Here is a 24314-nt window from a genome sequence, read left to right as displayed (position 1 = left end):
CAGCAGACCTCTCCTGTCTCGCCCGCTGCTCCCCTCAGCAGTGTACTTCAGTCAGTCTGCCTGATCTGTTCCCCACTCTGTCTCTGGTGAATCCTCTCACCCCTTGCATCTCTGGCCAGTACCCCAGCTCTTGTATGCATAAATAAATAAATCTTAAAATAAATAATTAGTTGAGTCCCTTAGAGACAAAAGATACAAGGATGTGAAGCGATAAACCTAACTAATCCATTTATCTTATTCAAAAATGGACTCCTGTTTGCTAGAACAAGAGAAGTTAAACAAGAAGAAAAGCTGTGGCACAGAAATAACATTCTTGTGACTCTTTACCCTGAAATTATAAAGTTATGCATAAAAATACCTTTTAATATTTAAACCACTAATCCTACCACATCAAATGAAAGATTTCCTCACACTGGACTGTGGCTAAAGTATTTTATTAAATTAAGTATGTAATTTGCAAATGGTTTCATAAGAAATTTTAAAAGCAAAGTTATAAAACATTTTTAATAAAAAAGTACAGTTAACAGCAAAATTACATTTTTTTATAGTACAAATAAAAACATTTTGTTTCTGGTATACTGGCTGACATTTTTATAATATATTCTCTAAGACAGCTGCAATATTGTATTTTAACAAGAAGTCTGATGGTTAATTCAATCATTTGTTAATAACAGGTTCATCATTTGGACCATTAAAGTCAATCGCTCAACTTTAAGGAAAATAATATAATTTGTTATCATATAATGTGAAGTTATAAAAGGCTCTTGAAAATGTAGATGTGTTTCTAGCCTGTTTCTCTATTAAATTCTGTAAAGAGGCATTAAGCAATACTGTAAACTTGAATTACACTTTAAAAATAAGCACCATTAACATACATTCTACAAAACTTACTTTTACCTTTTAAATGGCACTTCTGGCCACACAAACATTTAGATGTTTTCTTCTTTACCATGTAAACAAAAATAAGCAATATTTAACCACCACACAGAAAAATTATCAAACTTCACCTCATTGCACAATGGAAAAGCACTTAGAAAAAGCACTTGGAAAAAACAGCACACATCATTTTTGTCTTTTTTATATATACATTGTCATTTTTTTTTTAATTGAGAGCAGTTAAAACATTGTCAAAGCAATTTCCTGAGTTCAAGGTTTCCAATTTCCAGCTCAGAAATAATTCAGTCTTACTATTATATGTGTCCTTTTTCTAAACATACAAAAAATAAGAATTTAAAAAGAAAAAGACTGAAACAAAGGACTGGAAACAATCCAACAGTACTGTTTAGCTTGTCTTCTCAAAAGATGTTAGAATACACAGTTTAAAGAATGTTAGGATTTCCACTATATGTCCTATATTTAAAGGCTATAGAATTGCAAATGTATAAAAACACTGATAAGTTAAAAAATACCAACTTAAAAATAACAGAGATATGAACAGCCAATAAATATAAGGCCACCCACTTCTATTTCTCATGTTGAATCAAGGAAGTGAATGGATTTAAAATACTGTTAAGAATCCCCTCAGTCCTATTTCACATTAGTTCTCTTTATTCCCCTTGTAGATATTGTTAAGAGACCACTGAAAGGATAAAACTGTTACTAAAACCTTCAAAATACAGAAATGTTGTACTTTTAAAATACTAACACTCTTGGGAACAGCCCTCTAAAGAGTCATGTGTTGGCACAAATACACTAGTACATGAAAACTTAGATAATTCATACACTCTTTGCTTTGATACACAGAATATTTAGACATGAGCAAGGAGAAAAATTTGATAATCCCCAAACTATCTTTACATTTGGCATATGTGATTTAGAAATGGGCATAACAAGAAAGGAGAGATTATAAAATTTTCTTTCATAATTATGCGTCACTTAAATTATGTCAGATAGTAGGATGGGAGGCAGTTTAGGATTAAACAACTTCATAAAACACTTATGATGCTCAAAATTTGCCTATGTATTTATAAATAATGATTAAGAAATATCACTAGATTTACCAAAATAAGACATAAAATTAAAGTTAATAAAGTATAAAAGCATAGCTTCTTACATTTGACTTCTACCCACAAAATACCTCATTTGTTCTTTTTCACTGCTTCACATTAATTATAATATTGAAATAAGTCTAGCTGAAGTGGTCAAAAAGAGATGATCTTTTTAAACTGAGTGAGGAAATACAAAAGCACAAAGAGTGAGTATGCAGCTGCACATACTCTAATAACTCCAGGTTTTAGTATTGTTATTCAGATCTCTTAAATCAGATTGATTTATATATAGAAATACTTCATTAACTAACAATTACAGTTTTGTAATAACTTTTTAAAAGAATTACTTTTATTTTTAATATATACAATTCTTCTAGGCATTACAAAAACATGTCAAACTGTTGGCTTTTTTCTTTTAACAATTACAAAAAAAGAATGTGAACAATACTTCAATGCCAATGACTAACCATTTCTAAATAAAAAACAATGTGTGTGGAAATAAAATTCAATAATACAGCTCCTCATTAAAAGCATGCTTTTGTGATTTATAAAAAAAACATGGTTTTGAATTTTATTTTCAAGTAATGTTTGTTCTTTTGGGAAATCATTCAGTAATTCAGGATTCTTTCAGCAACAGCCCAAATTCCACCATTTTTGATCTAAATGATTTTTTTAAGCATATCAAAAAGCAACACAATTGTATGCTAAAGTTATATATGCTGAAAACATTCTCCATTCCAAAGTCAAATATATTTAAGCCACTGCCTCATATTGGAAAATTATACTTTACAACATTAAACCTGTGTAAGTGAAAATATAATTAACACACTAATAGGACATTTTAGTTCACAAAAAAAAACAAAAGTTAATGAAAGTTTCCCTTCAGAAAGTTGACTTTTAAAAATAAACGTAAAAAAATTTTAAGATGTAAGGATTCCTTTTATGATTATATAAAAAATGTTTTCTACATTTAAGTTAACAGGATTCTGATTTACTGCTGTTTAGAAGTTACATGCCTTAAATATAAAATATAGCTCTTTAACACTGTCCTGAATACCACATACACAGTTCTAGAAGCAGTTCTATAAAACAGCAACACTTGGTTGATACCTAACCATTTCTCCTTCTCTCAAATCTTTTAAGTCGATAGAAGGTATAAAACTGCAATATAATCTCAGATCCCAACTTTCCTCCCAGAAAATGCAAACACACAAAAGAAAGGAATAAAAGGTCATATACAAAACAGAAAAAAGTACAATACTATGTTTTCCTTTCTGCAGGATATAATAAAATGATTTTTATGTATTTAGTTTTGAAATCAAAACACATTCAAGAGTTTTTGTTTTATCTCCTTACTAACATTACTCCTTCTATTTCTTCTTTTTTCACAAGTCTTTGAAGGTTACTAACCAGGTCTCATAGCATGTTAAATACCTTTCATGGAAGTCATTAGAATTTTAGTAAAGGTTAAACAATTACTACAAAGGTAACATTTTCTCTCCGAGAGAATCAGAGCACTTCAAACTTTAAAAACTGCAGCTGTTAATTTTCTTAGACATTTTGTAATCAATAAAAACCTCTAACATTTTTAACAGACAACATATTTGGTATTTAATTTAGTAAAAAATTAAATTCTTGCATTTTGAAAAACATCATCATGTTTTTCTGTTTTATAATGACATTATTTCTAATAAAACTCATTTACTGTAAAATTGACTAAATTACTGCAAATAAAACTAATTCTAACCTACAAACCTTCACACTTCTAAGTCAAGGACATTTATTTTACTTTAGCATGACTTTCAAGCACCCTGGTTTAATTTCAGAGAACCTGCAGAAATGAGAAAAGAATTATTTTAAAGATAAATTTCACAATGATAAAGAAATACATCTTATAATCAATCCCAAGGACCTATGCTAAATATATCATCAAAGTACTCTCCTTTATTAAGTCAATAAAAAGTCAATATTCAGGACCAATATTTATGCTTTTGGTCCTTTTAATCTATTGTAAAAATAAATACAATCCTAAAGCTAAGGTTTACTCCTAAATTAGTAGTTATCACAATTGGAATTTTCTAAAACTGTCAAGCCTGAATTTGACCTTCATGAAAAAGAACATGCTGTATAAAGGAGAAGGTGATGTCTACATTACATTATTTTTGTGCATTAGTCAGTGCCAAGAAGAAATCTCCAATATAATAGGTTACTGATTCATCAAGCCATGAAATCTTTCCATTTCCTCAGTCTGAAATTTATTTAAAGAAACATTGGTCTCAAAAACCGATCATTACTCCCAACATGATATGGTTTTGGTGTAACTACCCCTTTTGCTCTAACTACTCCTGACAGAAACGTCATCTGTTTTCAGGCTCAGAATTAAGCTACTCGTCTAGCAACACTTTAGTACATGGCATAAACAAAATACGCTGCCCTAATTGAAGCTAGAACTGGGAGAAGAAGGGTACTTCATGATAAACCTTCTCTGAGAATATATCTATCAACAGATCTTTATTTTTGGACATTTCTTTTCATTTTCTATTACTGAATAATAATCACCTAATGTTTGTCAGCTCAGATCATTAATGACATTTAACTTATATTTAGTAAGATGCATAAATTCATCTTATCTGGTACATTTCTGCTAACGTTTAAACACAACCAAATTATAACTATATTTTAGCAGAAGCCATCAGTTCCTTACAAAACCCACAAATACATTTTTTTCTTTCAATGAAATAAAGCTTAAATTATGATATGGATAATTTGATTATGCTGGATAATACATTATCAAAGAAACCCAATTAAATTTTACGTTCCTTTAAGATTTCAAATTTATGATAAAAATTTATCAGATGATCATGTCAACAACAAACATCTCCTCCCCACCATTTGTGATTTAATGGACATCATAAATCCAGCAGAAAATTTTACATTATAATTTAAGCATGGATTTCCAAAATCAGATGGCTAAATTTAGTTAACTATTTTAACACTTCACTGTGAGCATATTTCAGTATTTACTAGCTATATATGGGTAACTGCCATTAGCAACAACAGAAATCTATACTCACCTGAAACTATGGCTTGTGAGGTATTTAATGACGGCTGGTTTGATGCGAGCAACTCCTCCCTGGCTGTGGTTTCCTCTTCCCGTAATCACAGAAAGATAGGGCTTACCTCCACTCTGCTTACATTCTGTACAACAGAAATTGGACCAGTTAAAACTCATTTTACATTCTCAACAGAAAGTAAACCTTAACTACTCAAACACATATGAAATCATTTTCATGGATATCTAGGAATTTATTGCTTCAAAAAGACCCAAATTAATATTTCAAAATACATATTTTATCTATGCTATAAGTATGGAAGATTCATAGCAATTTATCTGCTTAAAGACTATAGTGGGACTTTTTCCCCTATAGGGAGAGAGGGAGATCTTCAGTTCTCTCTGAAAGGATAATGACTAATAATATTAATGACACCTTCACTGCCACTCCCCTCATTATTAGGTCATTTATTTACACCATCTCACCTTTCAATAATTCACTTACTACTCTGAAAAGGTTCTCTAGTTGATTCACAAGCCTCAAAAAAAGGATATTTGTAGAATGAATTCATGTATGTGTGTAGGCTCCCCAAATTTAGGCTATTCCCACTTTTTCTCACGTTTAACAAAACTACTTAAGCCATATTTTCAGACTTCTTATCATTTAAACTATAAAAATTTCAGTATTTACTTCAAAAAGACAAGGACTATTAAATATGTATATAACTACCAGTATGTCTTACAAAATTTTTAATGGTTCTTTAATATCAGTTTCTAAAAGTGGCTAAATATTTCCCTCAATAGTCTCAGAAAAATGTCTTTACAGTGATTTGTATGAATCAGGGTTAAAACAAATACACAGTGCATTTGGTTGACTATTTTCTTAAGTAACTTTTAATCTGAAGGCTCTCTCCCCCATGTTTTTCTTTACAATTTGTTAGGAAATAGATTATTTACACTAAATTTGCACAGTCTGGATTTTGCTGGTATTGTATCCCCATGGTGCCTTTCAACATGTTCCTCTGTTCCCTATAAGTCTCTATCAAAGGATAGTTAGAACTAAAGGCCTGCTATATTTGCTTCTGGTTTATTTGGGGCAAAAAGACTTCATAGATGGTGGTGGTGTATATTTCAATTAGAAGGTATATGTTTTGGATACCTACTTTAATATTTTTTACTCCTAATCCTTTCATCTTATAACTAAAAGCAAGGAAGGGTAGAGCCACAAATTTTTCCCTCTTGTCTAGTCAACAATACTACCATCTGGTGGGAACTTACAGTAACTACAAGCTACCATAGGTGGCTGCATACACAAGATGGGCTTGGCTTCCAGAAAAGTTTGTTCTTGTTTCAGACCACACATCACTTTACACAAGTTGCTTTAACTCTTTTTCCCCTGTAATTACTTTTAATTGAGATGAAATTCACATAACTAGCTTCATGATTTTAAAATGTAGAATTCAGTGGTTTTTAGGATATTATAACATTGTGCAATGACTACCGCTTCTATCATCTCAAAAACAATTTTATAGCCATTAGCAGTCATTCTTCATTCCCTGCTTTCCAGCCTCAGCAATCACCAGTGTACTTTCTGTTGCTATAGATTTATCTATTCTGGACATTTTATACAAAGAGAAATTACACAATATGTGGCCTTTGTATCAGCCTTCTTTCATATAGCATAATGTTTATAAGGTAGATCCATACAGTAGCATTTATCAATAATTCATTTCTTTTATTTTTTTTTTTAAAGATTCATTCATTTATTTATTTATTTATTTATTTATACAAGCACTGGGCACAGTCAGAAGCATGGGAAGGTGAGAGAATCCACCAGAGCCAGAGTGGGGAACAGAACAGGCAGACAGACGAAATACACTGCTGAGGGGAGCAACGGGTGCAGCAGGAGAGGTCCACAAGTCATGTGGGACCCTCACCAGTGGCCGGGGATCAAACCGGCGCTGCAGAGGCTGCAGGCAGCTTCGCAGTCCAGCGCTCAACCGCTGCGCCACCAGGGGAGGCCCAGTATTCATTTCTTTTAATTGCTGAATAATATTCTATCAATGGATGGATAGACCACATTGCATCTGTTCAATCATCAGTTGATGGACATTTGGGTTGCTTTCACTTTTCTGTTATTATGAATTGTACTTTTAATTCTCTTGTGTGCATATCTAGAAGCAGAACTGTGAGTCATATGATATGTATGCTTAACCTGACCATTTAACATTTCCACCAACACCATATAAAAGTTCCAATTCTCCACATCTTTAACAACACTTACTATTTTCCATTTTATTAAACTTTTAAAATTGTCAGTTATCTTTTACTCAATCTTTTATTCAAGTTTCATTGACTATGGAATGAAAGATAGTACATAAAGTAAATAATCATCACTGACTCAATTCTTGGTCAGAAAGACAGATATTTAACAATAAATTATACAATAAGCTTTTTATAGAGACTGTAATATATATGAAGACTAACAGAGGCTATTTACAGGAAACCTAACAGTCTGGAGGTCAACATACAGAAGCACCAAAACACAAGATGAGATTGGAAAGGCAAGCAAGGGACAGAGTATGTAGGGATTTTGTAGCAATCTGTACTGTCTTATCACAATGTTAATTATTTATGTAACTATTTTATCTACTGCCCTGGACCAGAACACTTCGTAGACAGGGACTTTGTGTCTGTAACTCTTTGATACCTAGACTATAATCTAATTTTTACTGAGTAAATGATTAATTCATCCTTTATAGAAAGCATATTCTTTTATAATACTCCCATAAGTTTATCTTTTCTACATATTAAGCAATAAATTTTAAATGTTCTTAAATTATCTTTTTTAATCTTTATTATTGTTTTATAGATTTTTCTCCAAGATTTCTAAAATTCTATTTTAAAAAACAACTGGGGAAGTGGGATCCTCTATATCAAAGAATGTCTGCTAATAAACATACAAGGAAACAAATGTTAAACCAACAAGATACTTTTAACATATTTCGTGAAGTACACACAAATGGAAGCATGATAAAGAGTCTCTCCAGAATTTGCAAGATATACCAATATAATCAATAGAAAATTTGTCACTATTACAGTCCTACCTTCAGTTTTCTGCTGTAAAACTGTCGTCAAATGTTCTATAGCCTCATCCACATGCAACCCATGGAGGTCTAAAACATTCTGTGGCAGCAGGGAGGCATTGACTTTCTCAAAGATCTCCACAGCAGCAAGGTGATTGGCTTCTTTCATCTTCTGCTCATGGAGACTACCCTAGAATTATAAACACATCACCAGTAAATGCTTTTGATATTTGTTACTCTAAGTAGATGAGGAAGTAAAAAAAATGCCTCATTTTTGGTAGAGCCAAAAGAGAGAGAGATAGAGAGAGAACAGTTAATCTAAAATTTTAACCCATCATGCAATTGGTTAATAGGCAAGAATTCACCAAAATTTGGTTGAATTTCAGTAAATCAATAATAAAATTCATAAAACTACTGAATCACATTTCTAAAATATCTTCTGGACTGAAAATTATGTGACAAACTTAAATAAACACCTCCTGTTTCATAAGGAAAACACTGGTTTACCCTGTGATAATTCTGGGTCTCATTGATTTCAATGCCTTATAGTCATTTCACATGGTTTGTTATTAGGTACATAGGGTTATACCATTTTGATACCTTTGCTGGCCTATCATGAAAAAGTAAGCCATATGGAACCACAAAAATTAAAAGTATATCAGGCATGTTTCTTGTAATACCATGCCAAATTTTGCTTCCCTGAAATATAGTAACGTAATTTTCTTTTCAAACTATAAAAGTGAGGGGGTGTCCAGGATGGCTTAGGGGTTAAGTTTCAGCGGTACCACCACGAGAGGCATCTCATGGCAAAGTGACCTGAGTTTGATCCCCTGCCAGGGAGCTAATCCACTCATGGCACAGCAGACCTCTCCTACCCACTGCTCCCTCAGCAGTGTATTTCAGGCAATCTGCCTGTTGTTGTGCTCCCCACTCTGTCTCTGGTGAATCCTCTCATCCCCCTCCCCCGCACCTCTGGCCTACACCCCAGTCCTTCTATGCAAAAATAAATAAAATAAAAATCTTACAATAAAGAAATAATTCTTTAAAAAAAAACCTATAAAAGTTACTGATACATTACTAAAATTTCAAACAAGGCCCTATACAGTCAATATTAACATTCTGCTGTCTTTCCTACAGAAAACTGCAATCTGAGAGAATCTAACCTAAAAGAAAATATGAATTGTCAGAATTCATGGACTGCAATTCATGATAGCACCACGGAAATGGAATATTTCAAAGAGAGATGAAATTCTCAGAAACATCCATCTCTTATGAAAATTAGGACACCTTATTTTCATCACCTATTTAATCTATACATCCCCCCCCAAAAAGAACACAATACAAATATGAATTATCTCAAGATTAGGGCCTCCCTGGTGGCGCAGCAGTTGAACACTGGGCTGCGAAGCTGCCTGCAGCCTCTGCAGCGCCGGTTCGATCGCTGGCCACCGGCAAGGGTCCCCATGGCCGCAGACCTCTCCTGCCACACCCGCTGCTCCCCTCAGCAGTGTATTTCATCAGTCTGCTTGTTCTGTTCCCCGCTCTGGCTCTGGTGAATTCTCTCACCCTCCCGCGCTTCTGACGGTACCCAGTGCTTGTATAAATAAATAAATAAATCTTAAAAAAAAAAAAAAAAGAATTATCTGAAGATTATTCAGATATCATAAATGACAAAAAAAAGGTTGTTATTATTATCAGTTTTCCACTTTACCTGCTGGGCATAAAATGTAGCGACATTTTTTTTCCCCATCCGATAAGCTTCTTTTGCCTTGCTGTAGCATTCCATCCTCTTCTGTTGGTGCAGGAAAGCCTCTGCCCTATAGTCATCATACTCTGGATACTCAAAATCCTGGAAAGATGGCTCATTTAGCATATCTTCAGTCTCTTTTGATTTCTTTGTCTATAAGATATTACACAATAGGTAAAATATGAAGAAAGTAGAAAACACAAGTTTTACCTCCCAAAAATATATATGAAAACCAGGTTATGCTATTTTTCATCTTTTCTTATAAAACAGATGCTTCCCAATGTCTACCTAGTAAACCATGCACTTAGTAACTGTCATTAACTTCTTTATGTCATAAAGGATATCCCGTCTTTACTTATTTTAGATGTTATCAAAACATAACCTAGTCATAAAATCAAGCCATAAAATTATCAAAATACAATCTAATCATAAAATCAAAGCAAGAGAAAATATAAAACTCATTTATGCAACATTTTCCAAATTTTAGTTTATAAACCTATTTGAAGGGCCTAGTTATTGAAAGCAATAATAAAACATTTCCATTTAAAAAGCCAATCAATAAAACTGAGTAATTCTCTTTAAAACAGAAAAGGCATGTGGAATGACTACATCTAGTAGTTAGTAAACATCAAAAATACTCTTATGGAGTAGTTTTCAGTCAGCCAACTACCAACTAGTCACTAGGGTAGTATAGACTATTAAAAAATTTCAATGAATTTTGTATGAAAAATCACCCATCAAGTAATTGCTATCCAAAATTGACCTTAAAGAAGTAAAAGCTGGGTCTCCTTGGTGGCTCAAGGGGTTAAGACACAGCCTATGAAGCTGTCTGCCAGCTTCTGCAGCACGAGTTTGATCTCCAGCAGGCCAGGGAGCAACCCACATGGTGTAGCAGACCTCTCCTGGCTCACCCGATGCACCCCTCAGCAGTGTATTTCAGTCAGTCAGCTTGTTCTGTTCCCCACTCTGTCTCTGCTAAATCCTCTTACCCCCCACACCTCTGGCCTGTACCCTAGCTCTTGTATGCATAAATAAACAAATATTAAAAAAAGTTAAAGTAACTAATTTAAAGCACAAATACAAGTAATTATTATGCAAATTTGCCTCAGTGCTCTCCACAAAATAAGAAAAGTTTTTTCTAAGCAAAATTCTTATAATAATGCATCCAGATGTATCCAGAATATAAAAATTCAATGTTAAAAAACAGCAAAACAGGGCCTCCCCTGGTGGCGCAGCAGTTGAGCGCTGGGCTGTGAAGCTGCCCGCAGCCTCTGCAGCGCCAGTTCGATCCCCGGCTCCCAGTGAGGGTCCCACATGGAGTGACAGACCTCTCCTGCCGTGCCCGATGCTCCCCTCAGTAGTGTATTTCTTTGTCAGTCTGCCTGTTCTGTTCCCCACTCTGGCTCTGGTGAATTCTCTCACCCTCCCACACTTCTGACAGTACCCAGTGCTTGTATAAATAAATAAATAAATCTTTAAAAAAAAAAAAAAAAAAAACAGCAAAACATAGTGACTTCTATATCCAAATTGGCATTTCATCTATACCAGTCTCCAAAGTGCTGTTTGCTGAAAATGCTGCTTACAACAGCAATCTGATACGTTTCTTAACATGGAAGAGGGGGAGAGAGGAATAATAAATTACTATAATTATAATTACTATAATTTCCTTAAAAATTTTAAAGACTTCCAAGAATCAGATGTCATGCCAAGCAATTTAATGAACATTTTATGAACATTCAATCCCGAAACCTCAAAAAATAATTTTCAAGTTTTTAAGCAATTCACATTTTGTTATAATTAAAAGTAAATTAAACAATGTAGGATCCTTGCTAAATTTGCTAATTTTCTAATGGCTGAAAACTGTCATTAATTAAAAATATTAGCAAAGAATATAATTATAATGTACTCTATGATAATCTTTAATACTGATTTAATTTTTATGTAAAATCATTTTATATAAATTACATTAAAATTATATGTATGCATTATGTACTATATATTACTAATGGATAAAAGCACTTTTTCAAATTTCCTACCTAAGAATAGAATTCACAAGTCAAGACAGGTTGGAAAAAACTAGTCTAATATATAATAGTAGTTGGTTGTAAAATTTCATTTGCTAAATTTTGCTCACTTAGTCCCTAAAACTCTAGAGGTTTTAAAGAACTGAAGGAAAATGAAAGAATAAAATAGGGCCTCCCCAGTGGTGCAGCGATTGAGCGCTGGGTTGCGAAGCTGCCCGCGGCCACTGCGGTGCCGGTTCGATCCCCGGCTGCTCCCCGGCCCCCGGAGGAGGGTCCCACATGGCGCGCAGACCTCTCCTGCCGCCCGCTGCTCCCCTCAGCAGTGTACTTCGGTCCTTCTGCCTGCTCTGCTCCCCGCTCTGGCTCTGGTGAATTCTCTCACCCTCCTGCACTTCTGACTGTACGCAGTGCTTGTATAAATAAATAAATAAATAAATAATAAATCTTTAAAAAAAAAAAAAAAGAATAAAATAAAGGTATTGCTATGCTACTAACATACTACCAAAGTTAAAAATCTGTAAATGAGAGAATAGTTGATATATTTTTGCAGCAAATACCCAGCTTATCTTATGAAGGAACACAAGGCGTTCTCTTTTACATAAGAATATTCACAGAATTTATATCCTGTGTCATTCTCTCCATTACATAATCACAAACTTGTTTCATATAAGTGTTTAAATAGTCTAGGAGTGTATGAATTCCATCCCTGATAAAATCAAAGACTTTGGGTGAAAGGGATAATTAAGTTGCTTTCTATACTTTTGAAAAGCCCATAGTGCCTAACACTAAAACATCAATATTCCATAGCATTAAACTTTCTGTTAGTGTTCATACTAAAAAAATGCAAATCATGTTTGGTTTTATGAAAAGAAAACCCTTCATTTCTTTCCTTTAAAAAGGGGGGTGGTGGGCCTCCCCAGTGGCGCAGCGGTTGAGCACTGGGCTGTGAAGCTGCCTGAAGCCTCTGTAGTCCCGGTTTGATCCCCGGCCTCCAGAGAGGGTCCCACATGGCGTGCAGACCTCTCCTGCCGCCCGCTGCTCCCCTCAGCAGTGTACTTCGTCTGGTCTGCCTGTTCTGCTCTCCACTCTGGCTTTGGTGATTGCTCTCACCCTCCCGCACTTCTGACTGTACCCAGTGCTTGTATAAATAAATATAAAAACAAACAAATAAATAAACCCATAAAAAAATAAAAAGGGGGGTGGGGTGGGAGAGATTATATAATGAGAGCTGCTTTTTTTTTTAAGTGTCTATTCTCTTTTAAAATAAGATTGGCTTCGGGCCTCCTTGGTGGTGCAAGGGGTTAAGCAACACACTATGAAGCAATCCGCAGCCTCTGCAGCACGAGTTCGAACCCTGGCCAGCCAGGGAGCAACCCACATGGCTCAGCAGACCTCTCCTGACTTGCCCACTGCTCCCCTCAGCAGTGTATTTCAGTAGATCTGCCTGTTCTGTTCCCTACTCTGTCTCTGGTGAATCCTCTCACTTCTCCCCCCACCCCCGCATCTCTGGCCTGTACCAGAGATAAATAAATCTTAAAAAAAAAATAAGGTTGGTTTTGTTTTTGTTTTAAGACTTATTTATTTATACAAGAACTGGGGTACAGGCCAGAGGTGTGGAGGCTGAGAGGATTCACCAGAAACAGCGGGGAGCAGAACAGGCAGACCAAAAACACTACTGAAAGGAGAGGTCTGCTGCACCATGTGGGTATCTCCCTGGCCGGCCAGGAATCGAACCTGCGCTGCAGAGGCTGCGGACAGCTTCACAGTGCTGCGCTCAACCTGCTGCGCCACCGGGGAGGCCCTGAAATAAGATTGTTTTTATATCTATCTCACAGTGATGTGGTTTATTACAACTTCATTAACAAGAGCAAAGTGAAATAGTGACTTCCTAAGAATTCACCTAATTAGTGCCACTTATTCTCTATAATACCAAAAATTTCCCATGGCAACAGACTTTTAAATTTTATTAAATGCTAAAGAGTTAGTAGTATTAATAAAACATAGTTTGAAACATTTATTTCTTGAAAACAGAAGAATGTATCTGGTACCAAGATACATCCCTTTAATATCTGTAGGACCTCATGGTTCCAGAATATCAAAGACAGACTATTCTGCTCACCAATTTAAAAAAGACTTTTATTCTTGCTCTGACACATTTTGTGTGAGAGTCTAAGAAATAAAGAAAGTCTAAGAAAATCTCCAGAATAACTTGAAATTAGTATTTTGGACAATGCCTCAAAATTTCCTTTTCTGACTGCAACATTTTCCAATCCTCTCCAACTGTGAGCAAGCACACCTTTCCCTCATCACTTCCTCTGTCACCATAATGACCCACAATGATCTCCTGGTTTGGTCTTGAAGGTCTCACCATCATCTTGTACACTCTTTCCATCTTAAAATATACTGTACCTATCATCCATGGAGAACACAGGTATCAGTGGCATCACTTGAGCCCTGCCCCATATATAGTACTAATGTCACATGAATACCAAAATTATATAAGTTGTATATACCTACTAACTGATAGTAAAATAAAGGAAAAAAGAAAGAAAGACACAGTTATCCTTGAGTATTTTTATTAATAAGAATAGCAAGATGATAAGGGCCTATTAAAAAAAGCTGACAGCTATATACGATTAATATACAAATTATATTTCTATATATTTGCAATGTACAGTCCAAAAATAAGAAAATAAGTCCATTTATAATAACATGAGAAAGAACACTTAGAAATAAAGACATAAAAAATGTAATAACATGACACCATACTCTTGAAAGAAATTACAAATACCTAAATAAATTGAAAAATATCCCATGTTCACAGATTTATATTTTTAGGATAACAATAATCCTCAAATTATCTATAAATTCAACACAATCCCCATGAAAATTCCAGCTGCCATCTTTACAGAATTGATAAGCTATCCGAAGATTCACAAGGAAATGCGAGGGGCCCAGAGTAACCAAACAATCTTCAAATAACTGGAAACACACCTCCTGGTTTCAAGACTAAACTGCAAAGTTACAGTATTTAAGACAGTGTGGGTTGGTATAATAGCAGACATATTGAAAGTCTGACAATAAACTTACAATCACTTCATTTCCAACAAGGGAGCTAAGAAAATACAATGGGGAAATAGTCTTTGCAATAAGTAGTACTGTGACAACTGGACGTGCAGATGCAGATAAAAGAACTTGGACCCCACCCCCACCCCAAACTCACATCACATACAAAAACTAATTCAGAATGGATCAAAGATCTAAATGCAAGCACTTAAACTGTAAAACTCTTAGAAGAAAAAATAGATGTAAATCTTTAAGGCCTTGGAATAGGCAAGAGTTTCTTAGATATGATAAAAGTATAAGCAACAAAAGAAATTGCAAATTGTCAAACTTCAAAACTTTGTATTCTTAAGGACACCATCAAAAATGTGAAAAGACAATCTTTAGAACATTTTCAATTTATCATATCTGATAAGGGACTTGGGGGTATCTTGTGTATATAAAATACTTGAAAAATGTTAAGCAGATAAAAATTTAGTAGGCAAAAAGGTTATAAATCTACATTTTTTAAAAAGATACACAAAAAGTCAACAAGTATATAAAAAGATGCTCAACATCATCTGTCATCAGGAAACTCCAAATCAACTCACAGTGAGATAACACTTCTATATTAACCATGTCTTTTATTTCCTGTGTTCTGATGGCTTTCTTTGGCATCTGGGGCTTGTTAGGCCCTAGAGAGCTCCACCAACCCTATTTTACCTCTACCCCTCCACCCTTACAGGTTCACTAATTCCTAAAGAAAGTAGACAATTAGTCTGCTAATATAACTTACATATGCAAACCAGCCAATCTAGAGTCCATACCCCCAACCACATCCTTTATGGGGTTTTCACACTCCAGACTACCATCCAAATACTCTAATCACCCAGCACAGGTACCAGAAAACTAGTCCTGATGCACCCAGAGCAGGTTGATAGAATTCAAACAAGTCAATGCTAATCCAGCTTTCCTGTATCGCCCATTCCTCCCACAGATATCATACTAAAAGTTCTTGCCCATGTTTGCCCTTTACTCCGGCCTCCTGTTCAATGCTGGTGCTGCCTGATGTGGTAGGGTGGTAGGTGATACTTCTAGTTTCTGGGTTTCTGTGCATATACTACACTTTCTCTTTAACATCCCCACATCTACACATCTTATTACCATACTTGATTAAAACAAATCCCAAATACCCTTAAAACAACTTTGCAACTGCCAGAATTGCTATAATCAAAAAAGAGAAATAATAGAAAGAAAAAGAAGATGTGGAGAAATAACCCTCATACATTGTTGATGGGAATGTCAAATAGCACAATAGCTTTGGTGTAAAAAGGTAGACAGTTTCTCAGATGGTTAAATATTTCTGCCTACAGATTTATACCCTAAGATCCATCATATTAACAACCCATCACTATTCAATTAAGCCTCACACACTACTGTGTACAGCGGACACAGAAAAATTACAGGAATTCAAGTACTTGTTATACACAATGAATGACACTGGAGGGAAAACACATTATTTTGACTAAACAAATATTCTAAAATCAAATACACTATCAGTGGTTAAATTTCCAATCTAGTCAAACTGGTGAGAAAGAATCATTAAATCACCTCAACAAATTTTATTTTCATATGCAATTATTAATCATTATAGTAAAAATAAGTAACTCCATACCTTTTTCTCCTTAGATTTCTGTGCCGTATGAGAAGCAATATTCTCATTTTGATGAACAAACTCTTGTGCTACAACTGTTTTTACAGGATCTCCTTCAAGAACACAGTTTAGAAACTGCACTGTGTGTTCTAATGAATAGCTGTAGAGAGGGTAAGTATAAATATAAGTCATGTGGAAACCTTAACATAGATAATCCTTGAAACATTTTAGAAAATGAAAAATTAACTCATTTTTAAGTGTTAGAACAGCAAACCAAATGCTCATTGTGTATCCCAAAGATTTTAAAATGACCAGAGAGAAACTTCAAGAAATAGGCTCTCATTTTAAAAATGAATACCAAAAGGCAACATTGATAATTCATCGTCTAATCTTTTATTCCAGTAAGATTATCTTTCTTTCATCTTCTCACCTATACTTAAGTCCCTTGTTGGGTTCACAAATGGATTCAGTTTCCTTCAAACATCATATAACAGGTCTTTAAATTGACAAATTTATTGTGCCAAATTTCACTTTTTACTTATACCACAAGGATATAGTAAAAGAAATTCTAAGAAGGGAAACAGAAAGGAAAATATCATCCTACTTCTCACCCCTACATTATTCAGGCTTTCATAATAATGATGATGAGGTATTGGGTTCAATGAGTCAGAGCCCTTGGGTTACCTCTTACCTCTACCTTTACCTCTTCAGCCAAGTTCCCTTTTCAATAGCATGTGATGAGTTTAACCAGGAGATGATGATGTTTGGGTATATCCAAGAAAGAAAGGTTTATTGGAAGACACAAGCAGGCAGACACAAGCAGGCAGAAAGCTGCCTGGATGGGACAGGCGTGTTCTGATATAATTTCTATGGGGAGGGGCTCCTCCTTTGTTGAACTGTTATCTATTGTCAGAATTAGTTAATTTTAGTGCACTGACTAGGTTGATTTATAAGGACAGGAGATTCTCTATATGGCCCTCAATCTACTATCTCCACCTGTGATCCATGCCATATGGTGGAATACAAGTTAATCATCAATAAAACCACAAAGATTAATATCATACTAAGTGCTCTGAGACCATAATGTTATAACAATAGAAAGCAACTATTGAAAAAACTGGAAAAATCTTAAAAACATGTAGACTAAATAATAAGCTGTTAATAGCAGAAATCATAAAATACCTCAAGACTACTGAAAATGAGACTATAAGGTATCAGAATTTAACGATCTTAAGAGGGAAGAAAGTACAACACAGGCCCACATAAGAAGAAAAACCTCAAATAAACAAATTAATATTATCTAATGCAATTTGAAAAGGAAGAACAAACAAGACCCAAAGTTAGTAGAAGGAAATTAATGAACCAAATCAAAAAGACTATACAAAAGATGAGAGAAACTCAGAATTTGTTCTCTAAGATAGAAATTGATAAAACTCTAGGTAGGCTAACAAAGGTGAACACAGTAACAAAGGGAATTAGAAGTGAAAGAAGAGAAATTACCAGACATCACAGAGAAATGAAAAAGATTATAAGATATTACTATTCCAAAAATACAACAGTCTTCAAGAAATGGACAAATTTCTACAACAACATAGTTTACTAAGACTAAACTAGAAAAAAGCCCAGAAAAGTTGAATAAGCCAATCATAGAAATTGAAACAGTACTCAAATATCTCCCCCAAACAAAAGCCCAGTGCCAGCTGGTTTTATAAGCGAATGCTGTAAAGATGCAAGTTAAGGACACTTGACCCAACATGGTTTGCAATTTTTCTTACAGTCAAAAAGTCAATAAACAGGAGCATGTTTAAATAAATTACAGTACATTCATTCCACAGCTACTGGTATGCAACTGTTCTTATGGTAGCAGTTGTGGCATTCCTCTGCGGCAAAGAAGCTTATAACATTAAACACCTCTTTCTTAGCAAAACAGAAAGTGGCCATATCTATAACAAATAAGATGCATTATATTTTTGTTTGGCTAAGGAGATGGTCCATTCCAAAGCAAATTATGATTTGTTAAGTGTCCTGGCCTACGATAGAAAAATAAAATTGAGTATTTAAAATAAACAAATGAATAAATAATAGTACTTCAAGAATTACTTTAAGAATACTATTGAACACTGCAGACTTTAAAAAAGAAAAGAGCTGACCACTAAATATGGATGGGAAAAAAACAGCAAAACTACAAAATAGTACATAAAACACAACTTTTTGGTGAAATATTTTTATATGGAGACACAAAAACAAATAGTGTACACATACGCATACACACATTAGCATAAATATGAGCAAAAATAACTGAAGATGACTATAAATCAACCATCAGAAAACTGCTCACTCTTGACATTTTATATATATTAAATTGGGATGGTTTATAAAACACCTATATTATTTCTGATATCAGAAAAATAAAATTAATAACAAAGCATAGGATATATGATTCAACGACTTAAGAGTAGAAATTACAATCCTTCCACCACTTACTTGTGGTCCTTGAAAATGTCTGCTAGAAAATTTTGGTTAATGGCTGGAAATATCTTAAAAAGCTGCTTCTCTTTTAGTTTAGTGGCACAATCTTTTTCGAACATAAGCGGTTCCCTTTTCTAAAACAAGACAAAACAAAATCATCCTTAAGATGAAATTTTTAACACAAATTACAGTGACCCAAAAGCATGGTTATTTAGTTGCAAAAAGCAATCATACTTCCTTAACTGATTAAAAGCTGAAATTAGTAAATATTCTTGCAATATTTATTTATATGCCATTTTTTGCAAAGTACTTGAAGCTGCTCATAAATATGCACACACACACAATCACACATACACACGTGTACATGTACATAAAAATATATACATACTCTCATATATACAACCCCAACACATTCAATCATATATTAAAAAATTAAAATACATGTGTATGTGTTTCTGTATATATATTAACATATATGAACAATCAATTATATATAAGTATATATATAATGTGAATAAACAGGATATAAAGTTAGAGAGTAGAGAAAATAAAGGTAGGAATATAGAATAAAGCTAGCAAGTAAAATTAGTATATAAATTTTTTTTAAAGACTTATTTATTTATGCAGACAAGAACTGGGGTGCAGGTCAGAGATGCGGGTGGTGAGAGGATCCACCAGAGACAGAGTAGAGAACAGAACAGGCAGACTGACTGAAATACACTGCTGAGGGGAGCAGCGGGCGGGACAGGAGAGGTCTGCTGTGCCATGTGGGTTTCTCCCTGGCCAGCCAGGGATCGAACTCGTGCTGCAGAGGCTGCGGATTGCTTCATAGTGCGGTGCTAAACCCCTTGCACCACCAAGGAGGCCCAAAATTAGTATATAAATTAACGCCACAAAATCCTGTACAAATGCTGAAGGTGGGCCACAAATTCAGTTCTAAGCTTCTTAGTGGCCAAAGAAAAGGGGGAAATAAAGATTCTTAGCATCCATAAAATAAAACAAACCAGTTGCTCAGAAGAAGTACAGTTTTTTTGTAATGAGACCTGAGAGAAATTTCTCCCATGGGTCCTCCTAAAAGGAATGCTGTGTGATGCTGTGAACAACACCTCAAAAACACATTCTCCTCAATGGGCAGAAACTACAATGTACAATTAAGTTGCAAATTCAGGTGACAGTAAACCTCAAAATTCACAATTTTCATTAACATATTTACTCAAAAATAATGCATAAGCATTGTTACTGTTGTCATTTCTTACAAGTCGTATGTGGATCTGTTTAAATTGCCAAATCAAAATAACTTTCCTCAAATGTGCTACTTTAATTCTAAATGAAGATGATAAATATTTTTTAATATTTTTTAAATTTTATTTACTTTGAGCAGAACTGGGGTATAGCCCAGAGGGATGAGGAGTGACGGGATTCACCAGAAGACAGAGTGGGGAGAACAAGCAGATCTACTGAAATACACTGCTAAGGGGAGAAGTGAGCAAGACAGAAGTCTGCTGTGCCATATGTGGGTTAGTTCCCTGGCCAGGGATCAAAGTCGAGGATCAAAGTCCTGGTGCAGTGGCTGGCAATAGTGTCATAGTGCTGAGACTTAACCCCTTGTGTGACCAGGGAGGCCCCTTTATTTCCCTTTTGATTTTTTTTTTGAATAAGGGACTTTTTTAAAAGATTTATTTATTTATGCATACAAGAACTGAGGTGTAAGCCAGAAGTGTGGGGGGTGAGAGGATTCACCAGAGACAGAGTGGGGAGCAGAAAAAAAGTTAAATGTTAAAAGCTTAGAAATATGCAACTCAGTTATAAAATTAAATCTAAAACAACAGAGATTTAACAAAGATTGCCTTTTTGTTAAATATGAACTTATTTCACAAAAGAAAATCTTCCCATTTAAACCATATTTAAAACATTTTTCAATTCTATCATTAACTTCAATCACGTCAAATACAGAGTCCAGGCTAGAAAATGTAGAATCAAATGAAAATTACAAAGTAACACACAATAAGCTTGTTTAATATTTAGACTAACTCATACCAAATCATGCTTTTCCTGTAAGGCAATTTCTTCTGACATTATTTCTCTGAGTGATACTTTTTTAGTTTGAGTATTCCAATGATCCGATAAGGACAGCATTTCTGGTGCTGCTAAAGTCTTCAGTAATTTTTTGCCTGTTTTCTGAGATGATTTTTGTTCAGGATTATCAAGACCAATATGCCCAACCTGGAAAGGATCTACAAAAGCAGTATAAATAGAATCAGACCCTAACAATAAATGAACAAACTAGCATTATTCACTATTTACATCTATTTCATAAAGACCCAACAAATGTCATTTTTTACTTTTAGCTTATAAATATAATGTAACTTTGAAGTTTCAAAATACATCTTCACATAATTGCAAGCAAGAAATGGTATGTATAAATGCAGGAATATTTCAAATGAACAATGATCAAACGATCCCTCAAATAGACTAACAGACCACTTCCCAGTATTTTTCATATCACATCAACAGACAGAAAACAGTGACAAGTATATGCACTAGCAAACAGTGCAGGATGCAGTCAGATGGAAGTGACCAGCTGGCCCCAGTCACACCAAGGACTGAAATGATCAATATCTTGGCAAACGGTAACGTGCAGGAGGAACACAATAAATATTGAGGGAATGATAGTTAACAAAGTAAGGAAGCGAACATTCTAAGTTCACAATAACAGGATTTAATGTGCAACATTTCAGCATCTCTAAGAGAAAGCAACACATTCTGATATATTCTTTTTTTTTCCTAGACAGTGGAAGAAACAGTAGATGTACTATCATTCACACCATCTGATATCCATTGGGCTTTCAAATAACTTAAAGTGATGCAACAAACACAGGTCTGAACTAAAAATCTTCAATTTGGAATCCAAGTGTGGAGTGGACAAAAGAGACATCTGGAAGAACTCATGCACGAAAGGATTCTATAACAGATCTTCTACCCTGTACTAATCACTAAAGACAATGCCATCTAAGACACATTGTCTGGGATCAATTATTTTCAACTTAGCAGATGGACCCAAAAAGCAGGCTGCCTTTTGTGCTCCAATAATACTAACATCAATAAAATATTGAATAACCAAGTATTATTTCAATGATGGTTTTAATCAAACACATTAATACTTTATTGCTCTCAAATGAGAACTGCTTTCTATCATTGACAGCAAACTCTTAACAGAAACTTAAGGTGTTCCACATCATTCATGAAAGTTAAATATTATAGAAACTTTTTTATTCTTTAAGTTTTATTTTATTTTATATCAGTATCAAACATTAAATATTTTTTAAACTTTTATTTGCAAGTCAAGATTTTTTATTTTATATATTTTTTACATCATTTTTCACTTTGGTACAGTGTATGCATTTTCATCTTGGTTATCGTCCTATAAAATTCCCACCACCTTTGTTTTGATCCTACTCCCTTCCCCCCCTAGTCCCTGCTCTGGTTTATAGTTGCCTGTTGATTTTGATTTTTACTTTATTATAATTAGTCTTTTTCCTGATCCCTTATTTGGGTTTTCTAAATTCCTGCTATGAGTGAAACCATCCAGTATTTTTCTTTTTGCAAGTCAAGATTTTTAAGTGACATATTTTATGGAAGCATATTTAAAATTCATACATATATACCTGTTTCAACATCAAGAGAGAACATCTGAAGTAAAGATATATGCTTTACCTCGTATAAACTTGCCAGAGGATACCTCTTCTTGTCTTTGTCGCTCCTAAACACAGACAGAACAGGGGATTAGCAAAGGAGGGTCAGTAGGAAATATGGTATTATTGTCTCTAGAAATCATTTCTCTTTGTGTAACTACCAATCATTATTGCTAAATCTCAGTAAAACCATAAAATTATAAAGTATAACTACATCTATGTATTTTTTCCATTGATAGAACTTTTATGATGCATCTTTTTTTTTTTTAAGAAGGTAGCTTTTTTTTTTTAAAAGAGTTATTTATTAATACAAGAACCAGGGTACAGGCCAGATGTGCGGGAGGGTGAGAGGACTCACCAGACAGAGCGGGGAACAGAACAGGCAGACTGAAGAAATACACTGCTGAGGGGAGAAGTGGGCACAACAGGAGAGGTCTGCTTCCCCATGTGGGACCCTAGCTGGCCGGCTGGGATTGAACTGTCGCTGCAGAAGCTGCGGACAGCTTCAGAGCACTGTGCTCAACTACCTGCGCCACCAAGGGAGGCCCTTATGATGCATCTTATAAAAAACTTCTTGAAATTTAATCAATCAGCACTGCAAGTCTTTAATTTTCGGGAATAAAAACTCACTACTTATGGTTTTCCCCTTAAAAAAAATTTTGCAATCACAATGAACTCCATCATTAATTATATAATTTGGCCAGTCTACAAATAATGGAAAAAGAAAAAGTATCAGCAATCTGTTAACTGGTAAAAGTTTGTTCTCTCTCCAAGTCAAAATTCAATAGAATGTCTTCCTATAACATAGATTTTATTGAAAAGTAAAGGTGACAAAATGTACACAAAAGGAACAGTTTATAAAAAGAGAAGATTACCAACCATCACAGATTCTTTCCATTTCTCATGAATTACTTTAGCAAGATTCAGATCTATATGTACAATACAATCTTCAACTGTTAGAGAACCTTGTAAGAAAAAAATATATATGTATAATTACTATTCATTATAATTTGCTCAAAATGTACTCAGGCACCTTATGCATCAGAAAACTAATCCATATTATTAATTACTAAGCTATATTTCTAGTTATTAAATCTCTGGAAATAGTTTTATTTATGTGTTATTGTTTTCAGAGCTCTTGTCTGGTGCAATTACATACAAAGTTTCAATATATACTATTCATGTCTATTAATCTGTTTCTTCACATTAGTCAAGACTATTTTTTTTAAAGATTTATTTACTTATACATACAAGAACTGGGGTACAGGATAGAGGTGTGGGAGGTGGGTGAGAGGATTCATCAGAGAGAGAGTGGGGAACAGAACAGGCAGACTGACTGAAATACACTGCAGAGGGGAGCAGTGGGTGAGACAGGAGAGGTCTGTTGAGCCATGAGGGCTAGTTCCCTGGCCAAAAACTGAACTCATGCTGCAGTATCTGCGGAGAGCTTCATAGCACTGAGACTTTAACCTCTGCGCCACCAGGTAGGCCCCTCAAATCACATTTTTAAAAAACATCTACAAATACACTGCCACAAAAATAAGGTAAGTAACTCAAATT

The 24314-nt window shown here is 34.5% G+C and overlaps 1 protein-coding gene and 1 non-coding gene across 7 annotated transcripts in view; one reads left to right on the top strand and one right to left on the bottom strand.

The window, feature by feature from the left end:
- Positions 1–402: 402 nt before the first annotated feature.
- Positions 403–24314, bottom strand: part of N4BP2 (NEDD4 binding protein 2) — a 59342-nt gene continuing 35430 nt past the window's right edge. For all 6 annotated transcript variants that reach the window (XM_054688451.1, XM_037530797.2, XM_037530798.2 and 3 more), the window contains 9 exons: positions 23634–23719; positions 22777–22822; positions 21100–21296; positions 19078–19196; positions 16615–16753; positions 9838–10026; positions 8148–8316; positions 5063–5186; positions 403–3819 (listed from right to left, as the gene is read on the bottom strand). In XM_054688451.1, the coding sequence (XP_054544426.1) occupies positions 3774–3819; positions 5063–5186; positions 8148–8316; positions 9838–10026; positions 16615–16753; positions 19078–19196; positions 21100–21296; positions 22777–22822; positions 23634–23719 (1115 nt within the window). In that variant the 3' untranslated portion in view covers positions 403–3773. The remainder of the gene's footprint in view (positions 3820–5062; positions 5187–8147; positions 8317–9837; positions 10027–16614; positions 16754–19077; positions 19197–21099; positions 21297–22776; positions 22823–23633; positions 23720–24314) is intronic.
- Positions 18421–18551, top strand: LOC119261514 (small nucleolar RNA SNORA41). Its single transcript, XR_005129048.1, has one exon. It is a non-coding gene; the product is annotated as a small nucleolar RNA SNORA41 (small nucleolar RNA).

Source organism: Talpa occidentalis, unplaced genomic scaffold, assembly GCF_014898055.3.
Source record: "Talpa occidentalis isolate TD23 unplaced genomic scaffold, MPIMG_talOcc4v2.1 talOcc4.6, whole genome shotgun sequence".
Lineage (NCBI taxonomy): Eukaryota > Metazoa > Chordata > Mammalia > Eulipotyphla > Talpidae > Talpa > Talpa occidentalis.
Note: the sequence above shows the minus strand (reverse complement) of the source record. Positions and strands in the feature narration are given on the sequence as shown.